Source organism: Ailuropoda melanoleuca, chromosome X (assembly GCF_002007445.2).
Source record: "Ailuropoda melanoleuca isolate Jingjing chromosome X, ASM200744v2, whole genome shotgun sequence".
NCBI lineage: Eukaryota > Metazoa > Chordata > Mammalia > Carnivora > Ursidae > Ailuropoda > Ailuropoda melanoleuca.
In genome coordinates, this window is record NC_048238.1 from 26,774,432 (window position 1) to 26,793,912 (window position 19,481).

Genomic DNA, 19,481 nt, shown 5'->3' on the forward strand with positions numbered 1-19,481 from the left:
ACAGTAAACTTCACACGTAATTGAGTGCTAAGGCTTGTGAGACATCGTGTGAGGCTAGAATAAATTGACAGATACTTGGAAACCATCGAAGATACTCATTGACCATATTCCGCCATCTCAGAGTAAAAATGTTAATGAAAGTATTAAGTACCACATAAACATTAATTGATCTGTGTAAAAGCAAAAGTAATAATAATAATAATAATAATTACCCTGAGCTAGGGCTTAATTATTCATATCTTTATTCCAATTCTGCCCTATTTTTAGCAATGTTACCTAATGAATTTAAGGGAAAATTCAGCTGTATCTCCTTTGAACTTCGGATATATTATGTTGTACGAATGCTCTAGAACTGTATTATATGACACATCTATAAATAAAATTCTCATCATTCAGAAAAATCCTAAGTTTCATACTTTGCAAAATGATTCATCTTCCATAGTTAGTTACAATTCACTAAAGAGAAGCAAAGTGTTTGAATTGAAATAATATAATTCCCTAAGTGAAATATTAAGATTCAGTCTGTGGATGGGGATGTAGTTTCTGTACAGTGAGATATTTTTTTGTCCTTGAAATAATACAGAGTAGGTATTATAATACAGAGTAGATGGACTATTTATGTGCTTACATGTAAGGCTGATTCTCCCTCTAATATTTCATTTGAAATCTGTGTGTGTGCATACACACGTGTGTATGTGTATACAACTCTTGTGCATACATCTAATTTTCCCAACTTCAAGAAAATTATTATTTTTTCTAGTCTCTCCATTTGGACTTGACAGGAGGCAACTGACTCTGACTTTACTGATATAAAAATCATAATTGCACCCTTTGTTGAACTACTATGTGTCAGTGGTTGTATCAGAAACTAGAAAAAAGTTGAATGCAAAATAACTCTTCCCATTTAGAAACTTGTATACAGTAGAAGAGACAAACACATAAATAATTTATTTCTTTTTAAAGATTTATTTATTTATTTTAGAGAGAGAGAGAGAGAGAGAGAGCACGATTGGGAGGGGCAGAGGGAGAGGGAGAGAGAATCTCAAGCAGACTCCATACTGAGTGGGGAGCCTGATGTGGGGCTCAAACTCACAACCCTCAGATCACGACCCTGAGATCAAGATCTGAGATCACGACCTGACCAGAAACCAAGAGTCAGATGCTTAACCGACTGTGCCACCCAGGCGCCCCTAATTTCAGCACAGTGTGGAAAGTGCTATAGGTTTGCACAATATGGGAAAGGAAATTGGGAAAGGTTTCCTAGAGAAGATACCATTCATAAAGAATTCTTAAGCATGAACATGAGTTAGCCTGGGAAGTGCTGGTTAGAGGAAGAGGAAGAAAAATGATGAAAATACATGTGTGAAGACATAGGACATAATACAGTGTGGCATGTACAGTTATCTCAAGTAGGCCCAGTTTCTAGAACATAAAGTACAAGGAGAGGACATATCCAGAGACAACTAAGACAGTGTCATGATCTTAAACTATATTTGACCTTTAATTTAGAAATTGAAGCTCAATCTCTGAGTTGCTAAGAAGCCTAGGTATTTTCTTGCAGGAAATCAGGAAACTTGGAGAGAATTTAAGCAGGGGAGTGGCATGGGCGGGTGTGTGTTTCAAATAGATGTCCCGACATAAATACAGAGTAAGTATATGAGAAGGGCAGAAATGCATTTAGAGAGACCAGTTAGGATGCAATTGCATGAATTTAGTGAAAGATTATGAGGACCTGACCCAGGGCAGTAGGTACAAAAAGAAAAGGATAAAGTAGAAAAATGTTTAGTATGTAGAGGTGTGGGAATTTGGTGACTGAACAGAGAGAGGAAGGAGCAAGGAAGACTTCTAGTTTCCAGGTTGGGGAGATGAGTGAATGCTGGGTGCAATTAACCTACATGTGAGGCAATAAACTCTTCCAGATTTCTCAGCATGCCTATAAAAAGCTCTGGCTCCTGAGAACCTTCCCATACCATGGGAACTAGATCTGCAGTCATGTGTCTAGTTAATTTCTCTCATCCAAGAAGACCAATGGTTAGAGCCAAGAGTAAGTTCCCAGATTCAGCTCCAAGCTGTCAGCAAGACTGGAGTGGCTATCTCTTTAGGTCTTTACAGTTTGGGGAAAGGAAAAAAAAAACCAAACAGACCTTGGCATTTCCAGTTTGTAAAATATGAGGCATGTGGGGCTCTTTGGCTTCTAGAAAAGTTGGAATCAGGATTCAGGCCATTTATGTTTTCAAGGAGACCCTTTCAGAAGAAAGGGACCCTTTCTGGTGGAAAAGGCCTCTTTCCACTTTACAAGAAAGGAAAACCCTTTTTCCTGGTCTCTGGCCTAGGGAATACACAGTCGGTCATGTAGGAACATTTTCCATTGGCTCTCCTCATGTCTCCCTAGGAGTAAGACTTGGGGCAAAGGCTGGGATGGGCGTGTGGCAATGATATTTCCTGTTAGGTAACTAAAAGAAATCTGTGTCTGATCCAGAACATCTCATGTGCACATTCAGGATAAAAGTAATGGAGATGAATATGAAAACCCCAATACTAACATGAGGGGGGAGTCTGTTTGGAGAACAGAGTAAGAGGATATGATATGCTCAGCTTGGAGAGGTACCATTCCTTCCAGAAGGAAATAAATATCAAAGTCTGATGTTTAGGGAGAAGTAAAGAAGATTTAGGAGCCATTTGTTCAGTTAACATCCACTGAGTGCCTATGATTATGCATAGAGACAAGGACTACAATTACCTTAGTAGATGAGACTGCTCAGGCAGCGGAGTGGGCTAAAGAGAAAATCCTGGAGAATATACAAAATGTATGGGCAGACAGAGGACCTGGATCCCACGAGAAGCTAAGAAAGAATGGAATGGACAGGTAGAAAGCTTGGGGGAAATGAGAAGTGTAGAACTACGGAAGAGAGAGAAAGAAAGTGACCGAGAGATTCCAACCATGACGCAGAAACGTAAAACAAGACGGGCACCGAGAAGTGTTCATTGGACTTGGTGAGAGCAATTTCAGTGGAGGGCAGTACCCTCAGAAGTAGTAAGGAGGGCACGTATTGCATGGTGCGCTGGGTGTTATACGCAAGTAATGAATCATCGAACTTTACATCAGAAACCAGGGATGTACTGTATGGTGACTAACATAACATAATAAAAAAACATTAAAATAAAAAAAAAGAAGTCGGTCTAGCTGAGGAATGACTGGGAGAAGAAGGAATAAATATTTTAGATGAACACTGTGCAACATATTTTTTTTTCTGACAGGGAAAGAAGGAAAATAGGAAGGAGGACAGAGCAGACTATGATGTAAAAGGAATACACGTTCTTTGTAGGATAGGAATGGTTTTCACACAGGGTGGAAGATGGAAGCTAGTAGTAGGGTAACTGATCATCCTGGTTTGTCGGGGACTGGGGAGTGCTTCATGAAGTGGGGCTCTGAATGCTAAAACCAGGACAGTCTCGTGCAAACCAGGACAGTTGGTTACCATAGCAGAGAGGAATCTATTAAAGACCTAGATGGGGGAAGTGGAGATGATTGTTGGAGTAAGGTCTGTAAAATAAGGAAGCAGATCTTAAAGGTCCCATCAAATTGACAAGGTCTAAGACACTGTTTGATGATGCAGCTCCATTGTTACAAGCGAACACCCATTGTGAGAGACCACTTGTTTGCCCCTCGAGTTGTTGCCAAGGGCTTAGCACCATCACAGCTGCACAGTTCATTTCTTAAATATGAGTCACTGAGGATTAAAAAGAGTCTAAAGAAAAGACAAAGGAAGTTCTGTCATTACAAAGACATAAGCACCATTATTTTCACATCGTTGTCTGAAATTAAGAAAAGAAAGTGGATGGAAGAGAAGGTTATGTGCTCTATCTTCAGCATTTGGGAACATGTAGACGAAATGTAAGAAAGGTTAAAAACCCCAGGAAAAAGAGAGAAATAGTTGGTTCAAGACAATCAGAGAACAAAGAAAATGGTAATGTTTCTCACCATATGGAAAAAACCATAAATAGGAACCTGTCATTTTTAAGCATGGTTAGAAGGAAAGGTCTTCTTCCACTTGTTCGTTTAACAAATTTTGAGCATCTATCTGTACAAGCCACTCTTCTAGGCAAAAAGCATCAGTGGTCCTTGTAGCATGAAGTTTAAAAGAGATAGGCTTTTAAAAAAAGAGATTTAATTAATTAATTAATTTTAGAGATGGGGGAAGTGGGGGAAGGATCAGAGGGAGAGGGACAGCAGACTCACAACGAGTGCAGAGCCTGATGTGGGGTTTGATCCTGTGACCCTGAGATCATGACCTGAGCTGAAATCAAGAGTTGGATGCTTAACAGACTGACCCCCTGCCAGGCGCCCCTAAAAGAGATAGGCTTATATAGCCAATGAGAAAACAAAGAAAACGATGACAAAAACCAGTGAAGACACTGCTTTAAAATAAGGGAAAATCCATTTTTCAGTATCTAAGTGACTCACCATAACCTGCATGTTATGAGAGTTCACTGCATTTTAAGAGGAAGGAAAACGGAGACATTTTTTAAACAAAAACAAGAACATTCGATGTCAAGAGCCTTAACTCTTTGATAACTGTTGTCTCTCAAAGGAAGTCTATTTGAGTGATGTTTGGTAAAATAGGCACTCCTATACTATACTGATTTTGCCTCGGAGGTTATGCTTAATATTTTAAATTGGACAAGTTCGTTCATTCATGTGCTGATGTGAAAAAGGTATCAGATAGAGAGCCTTTTCTCCATACACGTACAGAATAATCTTTATGTTAGTTACATATCAATATTCACATGTTAAGATATTTACTTCCTGAATCTTTTGAACAGAAATTATTTTCTTTAAAACTCATCCTCTTCCCCACAGCTTCCTCCTCACCTTTCCAAGATAGCCAGGCCCAAGGGCCTAAAACAGTGATGTGGAACAATCAGAAGCAACTACAAAAGACTTAGAGCACTTCTGTGAAAAGAAAGTAACATTCTGTCTTACAAATGAGAAAAACAATGAGGCATACTAGTTTGACATTTTCCCTTCCTTCAGCTTCTTAAGTTTCACAGAATAATTTATGTGAAGCATGCACTACAAAATTGTACTAGTGGGACATCCCAAGGTAAATCCATTTATTTTAAGGTGAAATGATCTGATAGATGGTATTTATTTATTATTTTAAAATATTTTTTTAAGCAACCTCTACACCCAACATGGGGCTCAAAGTTACAACCCTGAGATCAAGAGCCACGTGCTCTACCGACTGACCCAGCCAGGTGTCCCTGATAGATAGTATTTATATATCACAAATACTAACCAACTGGGTGACTGACTGCTGGCAAATTAACTAGCTAATAGAAAAATATTAATTTTGAACCTATTATGTGTACGAGAGGGAAGATGTAGGAACTGGATCTTTGTCCTGAAGGAGTCAGCAGTTTGGTTGAATAGGTGTGTTCGCGGTGATACTTTTATACTGTGAATGTTCTACCAGTGCAGCCTGAGGTACAGTTAAGTTACGATTTACCGAAGGCCATCAGTTCACCAGTCGCTTAGAATCCAAATCTTGAAATTCTTAAGCCAGGCTGAAGGTGAGTGATGGCGAAAAATGAAAGTTCCCTGAATTATAATAATTTGGAAGATACATAAGTGGCAAATCCTAATGGCCATGAAGCAAGTCAGAAATTTTAAAAACCTGAAAGTAAGAGAACAACTGAGTCACTGATTGTTTGATTCCCCCCCCGCCGCCTCTCCTGCTTATAGGAAAAAGCCAAGTAGGGTGAATATTACCTCAAATACCTATTAATACCATAAAGAGGAGTAGCTTAGAAGCACGTGTAGAGGGGATGCAGGGAGAGATACCGACATGCTTGATGTACTTCTGAGGGGAGAAGGGCAGGATGAGAGCTCTGGGCACAGGGACTGACAGTTTTTTTAAAGATTCATTTATTTATTTGAGAGGGGGGACAGGCAGCCAGAGAGGGAGAGACAGAATCCCAAGCAGACTCCGAGCTGAGGGTATGAGCCCAATGCAGGGATCGATCCCAGGACCCTGAGATCATGATCTGAGCTGAAATCAAGAGTAGGAGGCTTAACCGACTGAGCCACCCAGGAGCCCCAGGGACTGACATTTTTGAGAGAAAAGCTATACTGCCTTCACCTAGAGATACTGGTCCTGTCGCTATGGATGTAAGTAGAAGCCCTTGCTTTTCAAAACACAGGGCTCTTTCAACCATGGGCAGTTTCCATGGAGCTGAATTTTATCTATATTCCCACTGAAGTGGCAAGACTGTATTTGTGTTATTCAGACTGAAATCTCACAGAATGGCTATATGTTATTCACATGTGTCAGCAGAACTTGACAGAGTCATCCTCTGAGGCAGACTAAAGTGGTTAAGAGAGGGCTGTGGCAGCTGACTTAAAGTTCAAGTGTGGGCTGGGCCAAAGCTTGACTGGGTGATCTACAACTGGTCATAAGATCTCCCTGAGCCCTTGTGCCCTCGTTTGTTAAAATGTGGGGGTTTGCTAAACACCTTATCAAAGTTCTAACATCTAGTTTGAATATTCCTTTTAAAAAATTTAGTTATTTCAGTGGGGGGAGGGGCAGGGGGAGAGAGAATCTTTCTTTTTTTTAATGATTTTTTATTATATTATGTTAGTCACCATACAGTACATCCCCGGGTTCCAATGTAAAGTTCGATGCTTCATTAGTTGCGTATAACACCCAGTGCACCATGCAATACGTGCCCTCCTTACTACCCATCACCAGTCTATCCCATTCTCCCACCTCCCTCCTCTCTGAGGCCCTCAGGGGGACAGAGAATCTTAAACAGACTCTTCACTGTGTGCTGAGCCCCACATGGGGCTCAATCTTATGACCTCTAGATCACAAGCCTGAGATCACCATCTGAGCTGAAACCAAGAGTTGGACACTTAACCGACTGTGCCACCCACGTGCCCCAGTTTGAAGATTCTATAATCAAAACGTTTAGGTCATTTAGGTCATTAATTGGTCAGGGGCCTGTTACACGGTGGCAGTTGGAGATAGTCTCTTCTAGGCACTGTTACTAATGATAAAAATTATAGCAACAGCTTGGCACATAGTGGATAATAAATATTGTTGAATACATAAGAGAACACCCAGTTAGAAAACCAGAGTGTGTTACATGGAGGCCAGTTTGATTTAGATGCAGAACATGCTTGAGGGTGAAAGCCTGGGCTCGTGAATTATTAGAGAAAAAATTAAATGCTGTCAATTGGGAAAAATTGAGAGCTCTTATTCTGGGCCTATTCTTATGTGCCGGATCCAAAGCTGAGTGTAAGCTTTCAGTTACTTGAGTGGATTTTCGTCAAGAGGAGGCCCTATTAGCTCTGCCTTCTTAATCCTAGTGATTTCTTCCCTGGAGGTGATGTGTATGTGCACATGTTCAGAAGTTCCATAGTTTGAACTACTGGTTGGGGCTTTTCCTCTAGTGTGAAGCATTAGCTAAGAGATGGGAGAACACTACACACACCCTAAAATTTAAAGTGATCCCAATGGTGCTGGCCACTCAACAAATGGATCCTGAGTGGGCACAGGACAAGGACGTTAATGCAGTCATATCTACAAATTGATCAGGGTTTTAGCTTTGTCATCCTATGTTATCATGCTAGTTTCTGTATTATTTCTACTTTTTCTATATGCCCCTTATATTGTTTTTATTTCTGATAAGAAAGCTGAATACATTCTGTCACCATAATAACATTCCTCACTTAAAGAGGCACCATATTTATTGAGTCTCAAACACATCATTAATACTTTATTTACTCAATGCTGACACAGGGACCATCAATGCCCAGTGTACTTGAAACCAGGATCTTGGAAAAGGGCAAGATCCAGAAATGTGGTTAACTGGAGTTGCAGGAATTTTGCCTCTAAGAATCTAGGCAAATTCACAGGGTTAATGGAAGAAGGAAATTTGAAAGAACAACAACAACAGAGCAAAAAGACAAAGGATTCCCTTAATAATCACTTGAACTAGCTGGCATTAGAGAAGTTTTACAAATGGAGCATATGGGATATAAAGAAAAGGTTAAATCATCTTGATTTCTTTTTATTGTGCTAACAGCACTTAACATGAGATCCATCTTCTTAAGAGAGTTTTAAATGGACAATACAGGAGTGTTAACTCTAGGCCCTAGGCTGTACAGCAGATCTCTAGAACTTACTCCTTTTGTACAACTGAAACTTTATATTGAACGTCAAGTTCCCATTTCATCCTCTCCTCAGGCTCTCACAACCACCCTCCACTCTCTACTTCTAAGAGTTTCACTACATCATCATCCATTTCCAGTCCACTGAAAAGTAAAGACAAGGGATTGCTGTATCAGATACATTGAGCTATTGTTTCAGAGAGTCAACAACATGAACAACAGCAATTCATAAGTGAGACTGAATCAATTTCAAGCAAAGTTGAAAAATAAATGGACATATTTCAAGCCTGAAATTATTTTTAAAAATCTCATTGTATCCAATGAGAAAACATTTTTGAGTGTTTAGGGGGGGAAATGCGGTTAACCGACTCCTTGTTGAGATTTATTTTTTTGGAAGTCCTTTAAGCTAAAAGTTGTGTTCTCTGAGATCAAGGGCATGGGCTACAAGAGAGTCCAGCCTGCTTGCAGATCTGTGATACTATGGAGGAATAGTTTAGTGCCCACGCAGCATCTTGAACAGCTGTTTGACTCTCAATCGTAGTCCTGGGCTGCTTCCAACAACCACTGGGGAAGTCACTTCCTACTGACAATAATGTTGTTAAGTTCTGAGCTGACCTTGAGAAATCACTGGCAAACACTCAATCTGTTCCCATGGTCACCTAGAGAATTAGGTCTTAGGTCACTGAACCTAAACCCTAAATTTTGGAAATTCCTTCTGAACAACAGTACAGATGAATGGATTATTAGGAGACCCTGTGACTAATTTATATCCATTCTCAAGAGGCTCAGCCAAAATCTGAGACTGTCAAGTGTAAGTGGTGAAAAATTTCTGAATCATACCATTTGTCTCTATCAATATAATCCAAAAATGGAACACTTGTTTTGCTCCACATACACGCCCTCATCCATGATCATTTCAAAGTCTTTCCCATCTCCATAAATGGTATTATCATTTGCCCAGTTGTTCAAATCAGAGACTTCAGAGTCATCCTTGACTCTTCACTTTCTTTCACATTCCCCATCCCATCTCTCATACGTTCAATCAGCTCTACCTTCAAAATAGATCTTGGGTCAAATGATTTTTTACAATGTCTATCACTTCCACTTTAGGCCAAGTCATCATCACCTTCTTCCTAAATGACTTCAACACCCTCCCAACTTTCTCCCTGCTTTCAGTTTTGCTCCTCCTACTGTCAACTCTCCATAGAGCAGCCAGAGTCAACTTTAGGACTCATGAAACCACATCACACTACCCCCGCTCATCGCCCTCCAGGGATGTCTCATCACACACACAATAAAATCGACTCCAAGCTGCAGCAGGTAACCCAACTATTACCTGGCCTTTGCCTCTCTCTACAACGCATCCTTAGCCCATCTAGTTATTCCTGGAGCACACCAAACCTGCTCTCACATCTGGATTTTTGCATTCGCTGCTCCTTCTGCCTCAAATATTCTTCACTCAAGGTCTTTGCGTGGCTCACTCACTCAGACCTTTGTGCAAATGAATACAACCTCCTCAGGTAGGCCGCTACTCTCATTCTTTCTCTATTCCTGTTGTGTTTATTTTCCCCTCATAGCACTGACTTGACAGGACTTTATATGCTAATTTGTTGGTTTACTTCATATTCGCTCAGGAAAGTCTGAAAATCTGTGTGGGCAGAGTCTCATTTTGGTCACTTTGGTATCCTCGGCCCCAGCACAGGACAGGCCCTCAATAAATAATCGCTGAAAGAATCGATACATAATAGGAGTCAGAGTTATGCCACAGTTTTTCCTAAAATAATTTTTTGGGTAAAAGGAAGAACATAGAAAATGATCAGAGGGGTTTATGTGAAATTAAATGAATGTATAAAAGTGTCCTGTAAAGGCAAAGTCCTATACAAATATTATTTTAAGAATATTTTTCAAGATATCAGTGTTTTGATGTGGTTAGAAAGAGGACTTTGGTAGAGAAGCTAATTTGTAAATTATTCACATTTTATTTTATTATACTCATTAAAGAAAAGTGGCAAATCCTAGACGGCTCCGTTCTCAAGTTTTGATGATATAGCTAGTTTTCAGAAGACTCCCTCAAATGCCTAGAAATGTGGTTCTAAAAATAATTTTAAAATCTTTTCTATTCAGCATTCCTAAATATGATTGCATAAAATATGAAACTTACACAAAAGTAGCACTCCATTAAGGATGAAGAATAGATCAAAAAGATGCCTATTTCCAAAGTAATATTCAAATTCCTAATTTTTTCTTGATTTAGCTGAATGTTTTGTTTTTAGGAAATTTGTACTTTTTACTTAAATTGTGAAATTTATTAGTGAAAAGTTACTTTTGAGATGTTTTATTATCTTAACATCTGTAAGCTCCGTAGCCATGTTCTCCTCATCCCCACCTGATACTGTCAAATTTTATTTTCTGGGTTTTTTTCTTTATCAGTCTTGCTATGAACTTGTTGCTTTTCTTAACCTTTTAAAAGAATAATTTTTGGATTTGTTGAGAAAAAAAAAAAGGATGTCTATTTGTCTATTTCCTCCAACATAGCGAAGCAGACAGCTTAGAGTAAATAAAACTAATAGTGAATTTGTAGGTGAACCAAACTTGTTTAGAAACTCTAAGAGGCCAGGTCATTGAATGTTGGAATGAATTACCCTATCACAGCCTTTTTTTGTTGTTTTTCAGAGGTGCTAGGGAACAATGCATTTTTTTTTAACACAGAGCTGACTTGAATCTTAACATTCACAAATGGCACCCAAAGACATATTCTGTTTCTGTGGAAAGAAAACACAGGGAACTCATCAAGCGGACACACATACTAAAATGTACCCAAAGGAGGCAGGCCTGCATTGATAACAGAATTAGCTTAAATAAATGTATAATCAACAGCGTGATTCCAGGATAATTTTATTGAATTTCTGAGCCTCTCCCTCACTTTGTGGTGACTTCTGAGGAAATCGAACATGCATAATATACGACCTGACAAATGAACAAGTAAACTACTTTATTCAAGCCTTTTCATTTGTCAACAGCTTCCACGCAATAATGGCTTTCTGTCCACTGTTTTAATAATGTATGTATTGATTACTTCCATCTCAATCTTGACCAGAAAATCTCAGGAAGCTTTGAAGGTGTCCTTAATGGTCTCAAGGGAAGGAATTAGAGAGATTTTTAAATTGAAAGATGAAAGCCTAATGACAAACAATTTCATTAGTACAAATGCAAACAAAAAGTCATTACCTACAGGGTTCTTATAATCAAGACCTAATCCCCATTTGGATTTGAGGTCGGTCGAAGGGAGTTAAATAAGCTCATGGTTTATTGCAGTTCTCCTTAGAAATTTCCCACTATGATTTGCTCCTTTAAAACTCTCTCTAGGTTAATCACAGAAGTAGACAAGTAATAAATATCACTTTAGTGACTGCTCAAGTAAAACAAAGGAAGTCAGTTTTAAAAATATATCTGGACCGGAATAATACACACTAATTGAAAACGAGTCAGTCTAGTGAGGCAAGTAATGAGGAACCGTAAAAGCCAGGATAATATATTCAAAAGATATAAAAATTGGTCAGTTTGTATTTGCTAAGGCATATTTGAGCTTTAATTATTTATAACACTTCACCGCATATGGAGCATTATTTTATTAATTAGGCTTGAGGGCCCTTCCAGTTGCAGTTGTGCTGCCCAGCTGGTGTGGGGAACAAAGATCCACTCCCATGGGTGTGCAAATTGCTTTGGGGAGTGAGCCTGTGGGCCCTAACTACCTGCATGGACTGTTTCGGAATTTTACCTACAAGAAAACCATACACTCCTCCATCAAAGTGATTGAGAATGACCATATATTTTTGCTTTAAGAGTACAAGACATAACGATATTTTGCTATAAAGTGTTATCATTAATCTGCAATGATATCCAAAGAGGAATAAATTACCTCTTTTATAAACATCCTGATTTATAGAAAAGAAAAGTGAAAAATATTTTTCTATGGTTTCGACTTCTGACATTCTAATGGGATTTGGATTCCCACAAAAGGCAATAGCCAGGGGCATTAATAATTTACAAATAGATAGTGAGCAGGGGATTTGAAAAAAAAAGTGACACACCAAATACATGGGGAATAAGTTTATGATAACAAGTGACCCATCTTGATACTAAACATTCTATATCAACAGTATTTGAATCCAGAAACCCACAAAGAGGAAGACAATTTATAATCCCAGGAATGTGGCAATGTAAAACAAGTCTACAAATACAAAATCTGTCAAAGACTAGATCTTGACAGAGGTTTGCACTGATTATATTTCCTTTCTCTCTTCCTAAGGAAGTTCAGAAGATCAGATAAAGAGGCTCAGTTTCAAGGATTTTCCTTTGTTCTTCTTGCCAACAGGCGCCACGAGCATTGCTAACTAGACAGGCATTCCACTGCAACTCTGAAAGGGCTACTGCATAAATGTGACAAAACTCTGAGTAAACAGGGTGCTAAATTGTTCTCTCATCAACACTTTGGAGTGATGATGTTCTCTGAGGGAGGAAGAGTGTTTTGTGACAAGAATTTTTCTTAAGGATACAAAGAGAAGCTTGTGATAACATTGGGCCAGACCACAAGTAAAAACAGTGGGCATCAAAGTAGCTCTCCACGGTACACGCGGACGCTGAGTTGGGAATTAACAGAAAAATCCTGCAGTGAGGAAGGCACATCCCTCCTTCTTCTTTCTTTCCTTGCCCTTGGTCTCAGTAAATTAGAGAAGAATGAACAAGGTTAAGATCAGACTACTGATTGATTTTTCTGCCTTCCTCCTTCCCTTTCTTCCTTAATTCCTTTGTTTCTTCACCTATTTAGTGTCCACCCTGTACCAGGCACCTTATAAAGTGCTGGGTATAAAAATGACAACCTCCTCCCCAAAAGAAGCCTTCTTGGAGCACATGGTTTCGTGAAGGTGATTGACGGGCATCAAATATTTACACATGTATATGATGACAAAGAATGCTAAGTTGCAGAAGGAAAAGTAGGCTGTATATGAGAGCATGCAGAGGAAGGTCTGGTCAAATGTGGGCAGCAGGGAAAAATCCTGCTTGATGTCTGAGCCAAGATGTAAAAGATTATCAGATGTTAGCCAGGAAATTATGAAGGGTGGGAGTAGGTGGAAGGGGCTTCAGACAGAGGACCGGCATGTTCCAAGCACCACCTGAGAAGAACACAGAGAACTGCAGAAACCAAAAGAAGGCGGCATGGCTCGTGTCCAGAGGGCAAGAGGAAGAGCAGTGAGAAAAGAGAAGGTTGCAGCCCTTTCTGGGGATTTTGGTCTTTTCTCCACGGCACGGAGAAGCCACTAAAGAGTGCTAAGAAGGGGACTGACATAATTCAATACACGTTTTTACATAAGTTACTCTGGCTGAAATGTAAAGATGGCAGCGTAGGGTGGCAAGAGTAGACACAGAAAGGTTAGGATAAATGGTCCTCTGTAACTATGGTGATGACTGCAATAGACAGAGTCAGGAACTATTTTGGAGACAAACTGATCCAGTGACATATTGGGCTTGTCAAAGGAAGGCTTGGTTTGCCAACCTGAAAAAGTGACTATACTGGTCTGCTCAGTTGTTGTTTGGACAGGAGAAAGTATTTAGTTAGATCTTCCAAGCTTTGGGGTTTTGCAGATGGCAGCTATGAAAAGATAATAAAGCATAGGACCTTAGGGTCTTGGGAAAGAGTTATTAAAATGTTTTATGATTGAATCTAAGTTGCATTTGGAGGGAGACGAAGATAGAGGAGCAGTGGAACTAACATCTAGAACACAGAATTATCCACGGATTGGAAGTCCTGAGAGGTCAAAGAAGGGTAACAGGTATCTGAACAAGCACACCAGCCAAGTGGGGCTTAATTCATTTCAATCCGGTGCATGTTACCCATCACTCTAGCATTACCATCTCCCAAAAGCATGTTACTGGTCATGAGATTCCTGTGTAGAAGGACTGAGAATAAGTACTAACATTTTACCACTGTTAGCAAGGAACCAAAGCCAATAACAAGGGATAATGAAGGAGTATTTATAACAAGGTGCTGGCTAGTGGGGACTGTGGAAATTATTTGGACCAAATTCCTCATCTTACAGCTGAAGAACAAAGTAGCAACCACAATCTAACTTATGGAGGAATGTGACTACAGTCTGTCCTGACTACCAGTGCACTTGTCCAATGATTCATCTTTGGTTTCTAGAATTAGACTAAGATTACACCTTTTGTAGAAATTGTGTCTCGTTTCTTTATATCATATAATGCATTCTATTTAAAATGCCCTTCTGTCTCAATGAATGCTCTTCTCCACATACACCAGAGTGTTTTGACTATTTATTCAAAGTTAGAACATTTAAAAAATGTCACTATTATATTTCACCCTACGACAGAGCTAATTTAATGTTCTGAATTTTATGAAGGGGAATGGTTAAAGAAGAAACTGTCAGTTTCCTAGGCAATTTTTTGCAGAGGCTCCTGGATCTTCCCTCATGTTCCCTTCCCTTTGAGTAATCGTCTATATTCTCTTCTCTGGAATAATATAAAACCTTGGCTTCAAAGATGCCACCTTTGTCTGTGGCTCCACAGAGATCTTTCTTTAAGTGTTGAACATATAGAAGTGCTACCATTTTATCAAACTTTTGCTGTTTGATAGTCATTTGTTTGGTTCACTATTCATTTCTGTTCTTGTGCTTTTATTCTCATTTCAAAAATACTTATCAGCATCCAATGTATGCCAGACACTTTGCTAGGTACTAGGGTCTTGGAGATGAGCAAGACCAAATCTCTGACTTCCCCACTCAGAGCCTAGTAGAGAAAACAGAAATATAAGAATGAGCAAACCAGAGAGAAAGAGACAGAGAGAGGGAGAGAGAGAGAGAGAAACAATTCATCACTGTTAGAGAATTCCAGTGAACAACTTGTTATTCTGAAGGCTGGGAAAGTATCCTGCCTATCAAATGTGAATGGTATACTGGGTGCCCAAATAGTGATGAATGACTTTTTTTTCCCACAGAAGTACTCTGGCTAATAAATGAAGACGAAATGATAGAAATAGGCAATTATCACATTGCAACCCCTAGTCATTGATCATGAACAGCAGCCAAAATCACACATGGAAAAGAGAAAGCAAGACATTATACACCTCCTGATGATGGAAGAATACACAGCCATCTATGAAGCAGTTTTACCAAAACAAGTCAAACCTGAATATGATCAAACCTGTTGAACTGTACTGTTCAATATGGCTGCCATGAGGCACACTGGGCTACTGTGTGCTTGAAATGTGGCTAGGCTGAATTGAGCTGTGCTGTAACTGTACCTTTTTATAGTGTCTGTTGAAATGACAACATTTAAGGTCCTATAGTTATGTAAGATGTAACCATTAGAGCAAATTGGATGAAAAGTATAGGGAAACTACGATTTTTGCAACTCACCATGCATCTATAATTATTTCAAAATAAAATTTTTTTTACAAAATGTATTTAAGAGACAAATTAACCAAGTGCAATGTGTGAACCTTACTTCAATTCTTATTTAGACAAAAAATATGTTAAAACATTTAAGATGTGTATGTTAAAAGTGGAAATTTGAATAATGCTGGGATATTTGTTAGAACAAAATTATTGACATTTGAAAAGCACTACAGTAGCCATGTGGTTACCTTGAAAGAGAGGATCCTTATCTTTTGAGATACTTTCTCAATTATTTATGAATTAAATGATCCAGGCCTGATACTTATTTCAAAATAATAGAGGACCAGTAGAGGTCTGGAAGAAGTAAGATTGGCCGTGAGCTGATAATTGTTGAAGTTTTGATGGGTACATGGCTGTTTATTACAGGATTCTGTCCGATTTGGTATATGTTTTGTATTTACCACAATAAAATGTCTTTAAAAATCATTAAAAGAGAAGGGCAACTTCTTAGAGGATATTATTAATGCAGAAGCTTTTGACATTTACAATAACAATGGCTTGGATTATTTATAATTGACCCCTAGACCCTAGCAGAATGAAGATTTCTAGTCAACTTAATTTCAATCAAAAGGCATTTCAAACCCATCACTAAAAATGTTTACTCTGTACAAGCCACTAGTCTTAAAAATGTCCTACCCTGTGCACATCATTCTGCTTCTGAACTGCTGGAAAGTCGCCTCCGATGGGTGCCTGCCGGCTTAACTCATCATCTTTCAGCTGGAGCCACACCAGAAGTTCCTGAAGAGAAAGGTGCAGACGCTTCCACTGGTCAGAACTGGCTTCCAAATGAGACCTGAAAAGCAGCAGGAGCAAACTAGGTCAAAATATCTAGAAGGGTCATTAATGCGTCTAACAGTCCCACTGAAGGTACGTTGGTTTGTTTCGTTCCACAGGATGCAAGCCTATCATGAACCGTCTAGCAGTCCTTAGTAAAAATCTAGCGATCTGCTTTTGCAAGCCATATAATGGGGGCGTTTTGACGGCAATTTTGATGGTAGACAGTGTTTAGCCATATATGTATTTCCTCATGAAGAATTCTGGGACATTTGGCATGAAACATACACTGGAATGGACTGCTTTTCCATAGTGTTGCAGTCAATGATTCTCAATGTTTCTGGTAGAAAAAAATGGCTCCCGGTGACTAATAAAAACCACTCAGTTTTCAAGTGACTCATGCTAGTACTGGAATTCTTCCTCCTTTAAGAAATGGAAAGGTCTCCCCCCACATTTTGACTTTTCCATTTCTGCACTCTAGGCAGCCTCTTCCATTGACTCCTTCCATCTGGCATCTGTTCCTTTCTGCTCTTCTTCCCATATGCTTCTCCTTTCCCTCTACCTTTCTTTATTGGTGTGCACCTGGGATTTGTTTTCACCAAGTTCCAACATTTTCCGCTTTGTTTCCTTTGTGTAAAATGTACTGAGACAACAACTCACGTGGAAAACTAAAATCAGACATTTGCCTGAAAGCCTCCCCCAAACATGAATAATTTAGGCAGGAGAATGAGTGCTTTACCATCAACTGTACTTAGAACATGTTACTCCGTAGAAGCCATTTAAGAATACACGAATGAATGATCTGTGCTATAAAATCCACATTTCACTTAAGGATGAGAAGCTAAATTAACCAAATAAATCATTATCCGGAAAACAAAGAAGAAATGTGGAATATTAGCAAAGCTCTATCCTCAGGTAAATCAAGAATTACGCTGCATTACTTACATATTATCAGCAATTACTAATTAATTCATAAAAATTAATGCTGCCTATAACATAAATATAATATAGTCTTGAGTGCTGCAAAGACTGAAGTGTAAAGCAACCAGGTAGAAAAACATTTCCCTTTGCTGTTGCATAACTTAGCCTGACATTTCAGATACAATTCTCCTGCTGGTCTTAGTCAAACAGAATCGCCAAATAGTGCCTATGTGCTGGAATTAAATTGTTCCAAACTTTCTGAGGGATCGTTTTCTTTCTGAAGGACGATACTTACAAGTTTTTTAAATGTGCAAATACAATGACCCATAACTTAAATTCAAAAAATCTATACTAAGGAAGTAACTGGAAAATCATACAAAGACGTAGGCAGAAAAAATGTTATATATAGCATCACTTATGATTGACACAAAATAGAAACAACTTAAATATTCCATACTAGGTAACCAGTTACATATATAATGGTGAATTCATACAATGCAATGTTCAAATCCTATGAATCCTACACACTAGTCAATGCGATGGCATCAGCAAATACTTAGGGATATGGAAGATATACCCTGTCAATTGTTAAGTGAGAAAACAGGTTCCAAAAAGTCTGTAATCGATTTTTTCTAAAATGTTCATGTATGTATTTGTGTGCACACACTTGACTCTGCACAAAAAAAATTCTGAAATGACAATGAGTGTAGCCCCCAGACGTAGATTTAGAACTGATTCATTCCTTCAGCTTTCTACTCCAAATTGTTAGAACTGTCTTTCTATTATGAGCAATACAAACGTGTCCACAAAAACGAGAGGCACTTCCATCAGAGGAATTAAACTGTTCAAGACCCTATGGGCATTATTATCTAATTAAGGAATCCGGAAATACCATAAAGACCACGGATTCAATATAAGAGCGCAGACCACATAGAATGTAGAGGTCCTTTCTTGGCTGCTTCTGTTCCCTTTCTCTTTCAATTATCGCGCTTCCATGATAAGCCCAAGTGAGAATTCCCTATGCAAGATGTTAGCTGTTTAATGGCATGTAATGCCTACTGGTTACAGGGATTCCCTGGGGTGTCTGGAATTTGCAGCGTGGTCCCCTCGAGGGTGAGCAAGGGTGTCAAGCGGGATGTGTGGGAAGGTAGGTGGAGAGAGGCACAGTCCAGATGTGGAAAAGCAGCACACGGGAGAAGAGGCTCTGGGTAAATAAAGAGTTTTGAGCGCTGCTACATCCCCATAAGGCCTTGGGAGTAGAGAGCGAAAGGTAAGGTAAGAATGTAGAAATGCCTAATGCTTGGCTTCCCTCCCTCTGGTGGAAGAAACAAAATAGCCCTGTGGTGGAGAGGTCTGGGGGAGGATAAAGATGCTGAAAGGCAGGCTGGCCACAGTGAGGCATCCAGCTGCGTCTTCACTCACACAAGGCATTGCCACCACCCTGGCTCTAGGTGAAATGGGGTTGACTAATCATTACTGGGTCAATGAAACCCTTTGTGTCTCCAAGAGGAAAACGTGGCTCTGAGACCCAGGGAATTTGGTTCTAAAGGATCTAAGAGAAACTTCAGGGCAGGAGACAGGGAAACTGTTATGAGCCAGGGAGGCAGGACAGTCCAGAGAGTTAATAGAGGAGCAGAAGAAGGACCTGGGACTTTAGGTGACAAAAGGCTCTCACGCGCCTGGAGTCTGGAGTTAGGTAACATTTCGGAACGTTTGATCACCTTAACTCCATATCAAATGACTGTTTCTTTTCCTTGCTAACGCATAAGAGAGGTGACAAGAACCTAAGCAAAAGGTTCAAAAAGGACAAGGGATACTGGGTAAGGGTGGGAGAGGAAAAAGGCAGTCAGATCACGGCTCCTGATTGAAACCCACACTTACAAAGATATCCAACCTGAAGCCCTGGTTCTCACACTTCAGAAACACGCAAATGGCTTGTGTTAGGTACAGACTCCCAGGTTCTGCCTCCAGACCTTCTGTACTTTTAACAAGAACCCTCACAACTCAGCAGGTGAACTCCAAGACTGTTCTTTAAGAAAGATTTTCTTGAAGTATTTCCTGTATGCCCTAAACATTACCGGCTGGTCTCCACAGGGCAAAGGTGGCATTTGTCAAGGACATGATTTTGAAGGTGATCT

General features: G+C 39.5%; 1 protein-coding gene across 9 annotated transcripts in view; it reads right to left on the minus strand.

Annotated features, from left to right (window-relative positions):
• The window catches only part of DMD (dystrophin), a 2,070,581-nt gene that overhangs the window by 344,229 nt on the left and 1,706,871 nt on the right, over window positions 1-19,481 (minus strand). For all 9 annotated transcript variants that reach the window (XM_034649821.1, XM_034649815.1, XM_034649816.1 and 6 more), the window contains one exon: window positions 16,285-16,441. In XM_034649821.1, the coding sequence (XP_034505712.1) occupies window positions 16,285-16,441 (157 nt within the window). The remainder of the gene's footprint in view (window positions 1-16,284; window positions 16,442-19,481) is intronic.